This window comes from Crotalus tigris, unplaced genomic scaffold, assembly GCF_016545835.1.
Source record: "Crotalus tigris isolate CLP2741 ecotype Arizona unplaced genomic scaffold, ASM1654583v1 scf7180000018164.764771, whole genome shotgun sequence".
In the NCBI taxonomy this organism is placed as follows: Eukaryota; Metazoa; Chordata; class Lepidosauria; order Squamata; family Viperidae; genus Crotalus; species Crotalus tigris.
The window spans coordinates 34510-44836 of record NW_024096858.1 but is presented as its reverse complement, the minus strand read 5'-3'; the positions used below and the strand labels follow the sequence as shown (position 1 = coordinate 44836).

At 38.7% G+C, this 10327-nt stretch overlaps 1 protein-coding gene and 1 long non-coding RNA gene across 3 annotated transcripts; one reads left to right on the top strand and one right to left on the bottom strand.

Moving 5' to 3' along the window:
- Nucleotides 1-52: 52 nt before the first annotated feature.
- Nucleotides 53-2573, top strand: LOC120310318. Of its 2 annotated transcripts, none has more exons than XR_005557318.1 (2): nt 53-105; nt 1691-2573. It is a non-coding gene; the product is annotated as an uncharacterized LOC120310318 (long non-coding RNA). The 2 variants fall into 2 exon arrangements; XR_005557317.1 differs by lacking the exon at nt 53-105 and adding an exon at nt 138-1506.
- A 370-nt stretch (nt 2574-2943) lies between these two features.
- Nucleotides 2944-9505, bottom strand: NDUFB6 (NADH:ubiquinone oxidoreductase subunit B6). The gene is made up of 4 exons (XM_039348619.1): nt 9194-9505; nt 7246-7338; nt 3979-4023; nt 2944-3295 (listed from the first exon to the last, which is right to left on the bottom strand). Exons 1-4 carry the CDS (start codon nt 9416-9418, stop codon nt 3221-3223), a joined length of 438 nt encoding a protein of 145 aa, XP_039204553.1. The 5' UTR covers nt 9419-9505; the 3' UTR covers nt 2944-3220.
- Nucleotides 9506-10327: the final 822 nt, after the last annotated feature.

The window sequence follows — 10327 nt, the reverse complement described above, 5'->3', positions numbered from 1 at the left end:
AGGAAACGGAAAGCGGGAGAGCCATTTTTGTTAAGGGAACCAAAGCCACCGCCCCCTCCTCCTCCTCCTCCTCCCTCCCTCCTCTTCGGGAAGGGAGATTCCCAGGTATGTGTTAAGACAGTACAGACAAGAGCCTTGCTTTCTCCTTGCTTTTGAGCAGCAGAGACGGGATTGAGCCCGTAAATCGGCCTCCCAGGATTTCTTTGTAGGGAGATACCGTGTCCCGCTCCCCCAAGCAACAAAATAAATGGGGGCGGGAAAATAAATACCGTGTCCCGCTCCCCCAAGCAACAAAATAAATTTATCGATTGATAAATTGATAATCCTGATGGGTAAGAAAAAATTGGAAATGTGGCTTTCCCCCCTCTTTTGAGTGCGGAGAATGTGGACTTGCCGGTGCACGTTACAATAGCAACAAACTTTTGAACTATAACTCCCGAGATGGTTTGGGGGATACCGTCGTGATCGCTAAGACTTATGGGAGTTGAAGTCATGGAATCGTATAAGATTTAGCCCAACCAAGTATGGATTTAACTATTTATTATTAAGGACAGAAAGCGTGACGTCACCAAGCATTGGACTGACATTGAAAAAATGTAAAAAAAAAAAAAAAAGTAAAGGCCAATCATACTGTGATTTGTTGTTGTTTTTTCAAAAATATTACCTCCTTCCAAAGCTGGCTGAGGAATTCTGGGAGTTGAAGTCCACAAGTCTTAAAGTTGCCAAGGTTGAGAACCCCTGCTTTTTCCAGATGAAGAAGTGGTGTTTTGTATAATCTCAGAGGCACCCTTGCCCAGCCATCAGCTCTTTTAGATGTAGCATAGTGGAGCGAGAGACGCAAGTCAATCTTCTGACTCCGAGGATTCGGAACAGTTCTGTTAATATTTTTTATACCCTGTCTGCTTTTTGAGAGTTTAAATGCAGATGGCCGTATCTTTTCCCGGATTTCGCATTACTGTTGAAAATGTTCGTAAACATCTCCATAGTTTTTCCATTGAAAAAGTGGTTACCTTTTCCCCTCGAGGCAGTGGTAGAATTGTACAATTGTTTGATAATCATTTATTGAACATTTATGCCACCCAAAGCTTAAGAGGCCTAGACGAGCTGATACTGCCTTTTAAAATGCTAATAATAATGCTAATAAAATTTGAGGCAATAAAATAACCACACAGGGTCTCTCGCGTGGGTGAACATCCTGCATGTGTTAATCCCCAAAGGACTCCTTCTTTTGAAGCACAATGTCTTCCCCAAATTGTTCGAAGGTCATCAACTCAGATGACAAGGCAGAGCGTTGCAGATCAAGGCGGCTTGCATCAAGGCGACAAGCTAGTTTGGAGGGGAGATTTATGTGGAACATTCAAGAGCAAGGGATAATTAGCTTTTGAAAAGCTAATTCTGGCACATGTGTGAGAAGTATTGAAGATGGAGAGCATTATAGCGACTTATTGACTGGATTTTTCCACAGGAATCCTGCCTGCCTTCATAAGCTGGTTCCATGGTTAAAACGTGAGCTTACAGTTCTGTTTGGTATTCATGTATCGCTAATATTGTACAATGTATAATAATGAATACTTTGATCAAGTTTGATCTAGAAAGCCAGGCATTTGCTAATTACAACCTTTCTTATTCCAAAGTACAGAACACTTCTTACATGAATTTATCGACTTTGCTCCATGTCCTTTTAACATAGATGCGTATGACGAGCATGCAAATTATGACTGTCTGGCTCCATCACGTGAAGACGGAAGCAACTCTGAGTCTTCTATTATTACCATCTCTCCCAATGAGACTGAAACCCAGGCACCAGAAGTTAATGCTTTCAGAAGTGATACAGGCCAGGCACCCTAGGATGATGAAACGCCTGACCCAAAAATGTGCAGTATTCTGACAGCACCATGATTTGAAAAGGAAGAAGAAACATCACCGCAGGGGAAAACAAAACAAAAAATAAAAGAGATGGCAGTAAACATAAGCACACAGCCCAAATTATAGAATGGAGACTTTTTTTGAATAAATACATAGCCGGTATTCCAGAGCCGATGTTGAAAGTAGGCCTTTCAATGAATTTAATGGATTTCTATTTTTGATCTAGAATTTTAATTTGTATACCTGCCCACTTGCATATGACTTGCGAGGGTCAGGGGGCTTAACAAAAGTTAAAAACAATTGTAAACAATAATCCAAACTGTTGTGCTTGGGAAAAGGGGAATCACAATAAGGACATTCAAACTTGAGTTTTGAGTTTGACATTCAAGCCACTCATATATGCCAGATGTAAAAACAAAGATCATCTGTTAGTAACTAATTGAAAGGTTCCGTTTCTGTGGTGCCATTCTATCATTATTACTGTCAACTGCAATTACAACAGAAGATATTGAGAGGAATTGGTAGGATTTTTATCAGACTTAATTCTTTTTTTTTGTCACACCGTGTTGTATCAGTGACTTTCCCTTAATAAATTATCTCAATGCTTGGGCTTCTTGACTGTTTTTTCTTTTCTGATTGAATTTGCCTGTTTACGCTAGCTGCCTTTCTGCAAATGGCTGGGCGCTTTGGTAAAAATTTCTTCAGAGTACTGACTTTCTCTTGTAGAAGAGGTTTCCTTGCTGCCTCTCTGGTGTAATACCCAGACCTTAATGGCTTTTTATCCCAATCATTTTTTAGCTGATGCACTCTTTCAATGTCAAATCTGCTTAACAGCCATCAGGAGTCAACAGGCTCTTACTAGACTTAATTAAAATTAAATTAAATTTTCTCCAAGCTTAGTAATAGCAGTTAGCACTAACCCTATTTATCTGTTCTGGATATATTTATGATGGTCTCCACACGGATGCTTTAGTGTGAGTAGCTCAGGGTTCAAAGTGATTTACCTGAATGATGAAAGTTTTGACTTTTGTTGGCTACTATGTTCACCTTGATCCTTTATTCCATTCTGTTTTTATCTTTTAATGTTTCTAAGTTGTGATTTATCTTTAATATTTCTAAGTTGTGTGTTTTCTAAAGCCTATCAATAACCAAAATAAAGTACTTTGTTGTTGGATTCAGTATCTATACATGTTTAGTGACTGTACTTAAGACACCAATCCAGTATAGCGCTGCCTCCCCCATATCCCCACAATAGCCAAAAATCATTAAGTCTCTTACTATCCATTTTGAATTATATATTCATATATATAGGAAACTGTTTTTTTTTTCTTCATTTTGCAGGTCCTTGAGTCTCTCAGTCCTCACAGATTGGTATTTCTGCTGAAGTTCCTTGTGATGGTGGAATTCCCTTTTCCTCCATCCTGTCTCCCTGATAAGTGAAGGAGAAAAAAAAATCAGAATGTGAAAATATTTTAAGAAAAACATACACTAAGTACCTCAATGTTTTTATTTTCCAGATGAAGATTTGGTAAGTATTATGCATAATTTATACCAGAGTTATTTTTCTTAATTTAGAAATCTTTGTTATACAACAAATTGGTATAGGTCAAATGGAGGTAGCCCCAGTTTTTTATTGCCATAAAAATAAAACATTTTACAGTTCATAAGAGTAAATGTCTACTTCAAACTTGCATTTGTAACTCAAGTTCAGTATTCAGAGTTCAGAAATGGCTGCTACAAAGAATATTCTAAAGCCATCTAAGCAATGAAACAACATACCCACTATTTTCAAGGAATACTTTTGTGATCCTTTTTTAATTTAGCAGATGCTCCTGATTGAGGAAGTAATTAAATGTGCTGAGCAAGTTTAAGTCCTATGTTAGGCAGGAAGCCAACTGGTTGACTTTGAGCCAGTACCTCTCTCAGCCCTAGGAAGGAAGGCCAAACCACTTCTGAAAAACCTTGCCAAGAAAACTGTAATCACATTAGTCAAAACTGATTTGAAGGCAAAAATTAAATGAAATACAGTAAGCTTATATTTTCCTTTACAATCTTAAGGTTTTGTTTTTTTTTACACAAATAGATGTTACATAGCATATTAAGACAACTTACTGGATATATTGAATGCTGTTTTTCAACAATCCCATGGGGAGTAAGCTGTAAACAAAAACCATGGAATAATGATTATGAAGAAGGCAACAATTTTAATGCTCTTTGAAATTTATCAAACAGACTTTTCCCATCTTGTAATATTTTCAATTCCTTCTAGTATAGAATCAGTACATTTGTTTTTCAGCAAAATCCTCTGCAGCCAAGTAAAACCAGAACATAGGCACTTTCATGAATAGGAGGAACACTCATTTTTACTAGGCTTCTGGAAAATACCTCTATCATTGGATAACAGCACATGAGTGAATAACACTGTTTCTTAATAGTGAATGAACAACCCATTTTTCAAGCTACACTGATGCTTACTAAATATATTACTGGTACAGTCAAATGGCGGTATTAGAAGGGGGTGTAGTGGTGCTGGTAAAAGAGAAACAAGATATCGGAAGGTCTTAATAATAATAAAGTTGGAAGGAACCTTGAAGGTCATCTAGTCCAGCCCCCTGCTCAGGCAGGAAACCTTATACCATTTCAGACAAATGGCTGTCCAGTGTCTTCTGAAAAACTTCCAGTGTTGGAGCATTCACCGCTTCTGGAGGCACGTTGTTCCACTGATTAATTGTTCTAACTGTCAGGAAATTTCTCCTTAGTTAATTTTCATCCATTGCTTCTTGTCCTGCCTTCAGGTGCTTTGGCGAATAGCTTGACTCCCTCTTCTTTTTGGCAGCCCCTGAGATATTGGAACACTGCTATCATGTCCCCCCTCATCCGTCTCTTCATTAGACTAGAGACATACCCAATTCCAGCAACCATTCCTTATATGTTTTAGCCTCCAGTCCCCTAATCATCTTTGTTGCTCTTCTCTGCACTTTCTAGAGTCTCAACATCTTTTTTACATTGTGGTGACCAAAACTGGATGCAGTACTCCAAGTGTGGCCTTACCCAAGGCATTGTAAAATGGTAATATGTCTTGTCTACAGGCAAACAGATGTTTGCAGAATTAGAGCTCATCACACTAAAATTCTATTTTAGTTTTCAAAGGAAAACACAGGTCACTGCAGAAACATCTGCACATAGTTGCCGCTAAGTGTTAACAGGCTGTTCGAACAATGCTATACTGACAAATGAGGTGAAAGCAGAACTGCTAGGTATTAATGGAAAACACTACATTTGGGGTGGGGGAACTCATTGAAATGCTGCTTTGCAACAAAATATCTTCATTGCAACCATGAAAAATGATGGTGGAATCAACATGGCTCTGGGCAGATTTCTGGCCTGTGACCCAAATTGCTCACGATTATTGAGTGACTGATGGATAATTTGCAGCAGATATCAAGGCAGGATCCATTAGGTAAAGTGGCTACCATTTGGGAGGAGAGAAGGGGAAACAACTAGGCTGGAACAATGGTGGAAACAAACAAAAAATTTAATAGGGAGAAACAAAATTCATCTAAGTGAGACAAATGAAAGAAACATATACAGGATGGGGAAAATCTTGCTTAAGAACAGCACATATAAAGAGAACCTGGCTGTACTGGTGGGATCACAAGCTCAACATGTCCCAGCACTGTAATGCAGCTACACAAAAAAAGCCAGTAATATCTTGAGGAGCATCAAGAGAAACAGATATCAGATGACACAAAAGTAATTATCCCACTCTACTCTGCCTTAAGCCTCATCTGGAGTATCATATTCAGTTCTCCACAACTCAGTTTAAAAGATATTGATAAACTGGAGCGAGTCCAGAGAAGGGTTACCAAGATGGTGAAAGGAGTGGAAATCAAATCATTCCTACGAGGAATGATTAAAAGATATAAATAAGGTTAGCAGAAGAGAGGTTTGAAAGTGGATGTGATAACTATCTCAAATATCTGTCACATTTTAGAGGGTTCTGACTTTTCTTATTTGGTCCAGTGGATAAGGATAGAATTAATGAGATGAAACTTCAAGGATATAATCTCACCGGCTCAAGGTTGACTCAGCCTTCCATCCTTCTGGGGTAGGTAAAATGAGGACCCAGATTGTTGGGGGCAATGTAAATATATATACAAATTGCTTACTGGTGTACACCGCTTAGAGAGTGCTTGCACTTAAAGCGGTATATAAGTCTCATAAATAAATAAATAAATATAGATAAGATACATAGAAAAACATCTTGACAGGAGGAACTGTCAATCAATGCAATCGGTTACCTCATGGAGTAGTATCTTCCCTTCCCTGGAAGTTTTTTTTTTAAAAAGCTGGATAGTTCTATATTGGGGATGAGGCAGTGAATACTGCAATGTGCAGGGAATTGAATTTGGTGACCTTTTGGGTCACTTTCAACTTTATGATTCAGGACTGTACTACTAAGTTCTAGAGAAGAATATCAGAGTATTATTGAGTATAAGTTGAAACTTACACAAACATGAGCCATGCAGCACAATGATTCTAAATACGCAAGAGAACATCTATTGCAGAGGAATTTTTTCATTCCAAAATGATCGAGTCAAACCCCAGACCTTACTCAATTAAATTATTGTGATGTCACCTAAAGCAAGCAGCTCATGCAAGATTAGAAGTATCACTGAAAATACTTCCAAGGCAATATGCTGATAGCAACAGGAAAAGAAACAATGTTAAAGTCATTACTGTTAAAAGAATAGCTCAGTTATTAAATCTAACACTTCATTACCATTTCCCACAAAACAATTAATATTGGCTCAATCTGCTCAGGAAAGTTATTGACACAATGCATTGTTCTTTATGTGCTTTAACCAGAATCTCTCACCCCTTAAAAGGATTTAGACAAAGCTCTGATCACACTGGAGGCATTCATAATTATTATTTTGTAGTAGCATGGTATCAAAAGATCTTTGCATGTTGCGTTTTCTTGGTGGGTGTGTATCAGATTAGAAAGAGAGAGATCACCTTTGATACTTCCATTGGATCTCAGATTAACTGAATAGTAAAAAAATATGTGTTTCTTTTTTCCTATTCTACCATTCCAAACCAAATCATGAGTGCTGAGTTCAGTAATAATTCTTAAAGGGCAGGCACTCGTCCAATCAGGAAACAGGGCCATCCTAAATCCCTGCTTCCTCAGAAAAAACTCTGTTGTGTCTCAGAAGCTAAAATAGAAGGCATTCTATTTTATCCAGCACTCTGAATTGGGGGTTGGGGGGAGGAGGAACTTTAACATTTCTTAAGTCTAGCTTTCTAATATCAGAAACAGAATGTGTTATTGGAATTAAATCAGCAAAAAGATGTACACCCCACATACATACATACCTGGACATGATACTTGACAATATAATGGGCAAGCCAGAGAGGAATAAAGAGGTTTATTATAGTAAATTTTCCAGCGTTGTAGATATTGAATACCTAAAAATAAATTTAAAAATTAGTTCTTTAAAACTTGATTACATCAATACAATTTCATTGGATTTGTTGAAATTTAAAAATTATGTTTAATGTTATTTTTAACATAGCAAACTGTGGTATAATCTTGTAGGAATAAATCTGCCTTCTGAAATAGCCTCAAGGTAAGAAAGATTTGTCTCTATACATTTATTTATCATTTTATCCTGCACTAAACTATATTTTTATGCATAGCTGAATTAGCCGTAAAGCTAATTCATTTCAAATAAATTTTCATAAATCAATTTATTGGACATAGATAGGAAAATTCACACAAAATGGAAGAAAAGCTTCTCAGCTCTTCCCAGCATGCTGAAAGATAAAGGTAGCTTGCAGTATGTGGTTATCTCTCAGAGACTTTATATAAATGTACTTTATCCCCAAACTAAAAACTTTCACATATTTGCCAAATTCCTTTATGAAAACAGCCTGTTTTGTTCTCTGAATATAGGAAATCCCAGATATATTACAGAAATACACTACCCAGGCCTCACTTCCTTTGTGGAACACTGCCTTTTAATTGCATCCTATCTTTTTCAACAACTCTAAGGGTTTCTATGGCAGCTGTAATTTAGTTTCTCATTGTTTTTCAAAAACAGAAGGCTGAAAAATTACGGTATGTTAGAAAATATTCCTGGGTTTCAGTGGAGTTACTCTGAACATACACATCACATATGTATTAAAGATGTTTTGTTATTTTGGCAATACTGGGGACCTGAATGAGATTAATCATCTCTGTCAATGAAGACTATAGAATACTAGTCCTCAATTTATAACAGTTTATTTAGTGACCATTCAAAGTTACAATGGTACTGAAAAAAGTGACTTATGACCATTTTCCACAATTAAGACCTTTGCAGCATCCCCATGATCATGTGATCAAAGTTCAGATGCTTGGTTCATAGTTATGACTGTTGCTGTGTCCCAGGGACATGTGATCAACTTTTGTGACCTTCTGAGAAGGAAAATCAATGGGGAAACTAGATTCACTTAACAATTGGGTTATTAATTTATCAGCTGCAGTGATTCACTTAAGAACTGTGGCAAGAAAAGTCATAAAATAGGGCAAAACTCACTTAACAAAGAAATTTTGGGCTCCATTGTGGTTGTAAGTCAAAGGACTACCTGTATGCAGCTAATGGCTGTGATTTCACTTAGTATTTCATTCTTTAATCTCTATTTTTTGCTATTTTTTACTATATTTTTATTTTATCTTGTTTACATCATGAACCATTCAGAACCCATCTGGAATAGGGCAGTGTCTAAATCCAACCCAATCAATAAAGCTAAATAAAGCCAAGGAAGATCTGATTTGCTAAGGATATTTACATATTAGGAGAGCTTATATATCATATTTACTTTAACACGCTTTTAAAAACTCGAAAATTTTAGCTTCCTTGGGAGAGTGATGCGACCAAGTGACCTATAGATTCAACACTGCTATCCTAAAAAGACACTAGTAATTATCACAGAAGCATCGTTAAGCAAGATGTCAAGAAGGTGTATACGTGTGGGTATTAAACCACACAAATCATACACGCGCCTACTCAGCAGATGCATGTCCGAACTGGCATCCAGAGGACCAGGGACTTTTTTTTACGTTTAATCCCAAGAAAATGTAGGGTTGCAATCTTAACCGATAAAAAAAAAAATAGCATAACCGAGATGTCCTCCTTTGCTTTGCTTCAGAGCCCCTTCCCTGAAGCTGTGCCGGGGCCAGATGCTGCACTACAACCCCTATCCTCAACCTCTGAGAGCCACCACCGTGCCCAGAAGGCACCGGCCCCCACCACCACTCCTGCTTTCGCTTGTGCTTCACCTGTCTCTTCCACAGCTTCTCGGGCTGAAGGAAGCGCTCCCAGAAACCTTCCACCCAGCCGACCTTCCGCGGGGGAAGGACAGGTTCCCGGGGGCTCAGCTCCTGGTCTTTGAGCCAGCGGCGCCGGAGCTCGCGCAGCTGCTTGAGCCGGAGCTTCTCCTCCGGAGTGTAGCCGATCACCTCCTCGGGGAGGTCTCTGGGTTGCAGCCCCGAACCCCGCGACATCTTTGCAGTCCCGTGTCTCTCGGGCTTTTCTGCGGGGCCGCGCCTCTCTGCGCCTGTGCGACCTTACTGTGGAGGACAAGCCTGGGAAGGCGGGAGGGGTGGACGTCACTTCCGAGTCGCGTGCCCAGCCATAGAGATAGGAATGAAGGCAAACGATACAGACATTTTATGACTCATGGACTTCAACTCTCAGAATTCCCAGGCTGGCTCAGGAATTCTGGGAGTTGAAGTCCATGAGTCATAAAAGAGCCGAGGTTGTCTACCCGTGCACTATACGAACGGGCATCTGCTGTAGCTTGGCCATATTTTTTTTTTCCTATTTCTTCATATATAATTTTTTTTGTCATTTTTACCCGGGTCTTGAGTAGGGCGACTCTAAAGGAGCGTCTTGAAACCACGTCTTGTATTTTAAAACGAACAGGAAAGGATTTCTCCCCCCCCCCACTTTCCCCCTAACAGCTCTCCCCTCTTGGATGCCTCTTCTTTAGGCAAAAGAGTAATTCCTAATAAAAATAATTTTATATAATATAGGCATAACATATATACATATATAATTGTGTGTTGTATTTACTGTATTATAATAGAAGGATGCCTGAACTGTCCCATCAAGACAAGACACCAAGACTTTTTTGCGCCCATGAAATTGTGAAAACTCCTTTAAAAGCTGCTAAGTAAACGACGTCAAGCTGAAATTGTTCCCTCAGGCAATTTAGCAAGCTAGAAGTGTAAGCCTATCGAAACTGGTGAGGGAAGTCAGAGCCCCAGAGAAGGAAATATTAAAAGGGCAGGAAAATATATTTTTCACCAAAAGGAATTTTAAAAGCATTTTTTTAAAAACAGAAACCAAACCTGGCCCCAAATTTCTTTGCCCCAAGCAGGAGCCAGCCCTATACAAATGCAAATGTAAAA

Excerpts from the sequence above, each read along its gene's own strand:
- NDUFB6 (XM_039348619.1), bottom strand. The coding sequence starts at position 9,418 with ATGTCGCGGGGTTCGGGGCTGCAACCCAGAGACCTCCCCGAGGAGGTG. Across the intron at positions 7,339-9,193 it reads AGAAGCTGTGGAAGAGACAG|GTATTCAATATCTACAACGC; the intron begins GTGAAGCACAAG and ends ATTTATTTTTAG. Across the intron at positions 3,296-3,978 it reads AACAGCATTCAATATATCCA|GGAGACAGGATGGAGGAAAA; the intron begins GTAAGTTGTCTT and ends TTCACTTATCAG.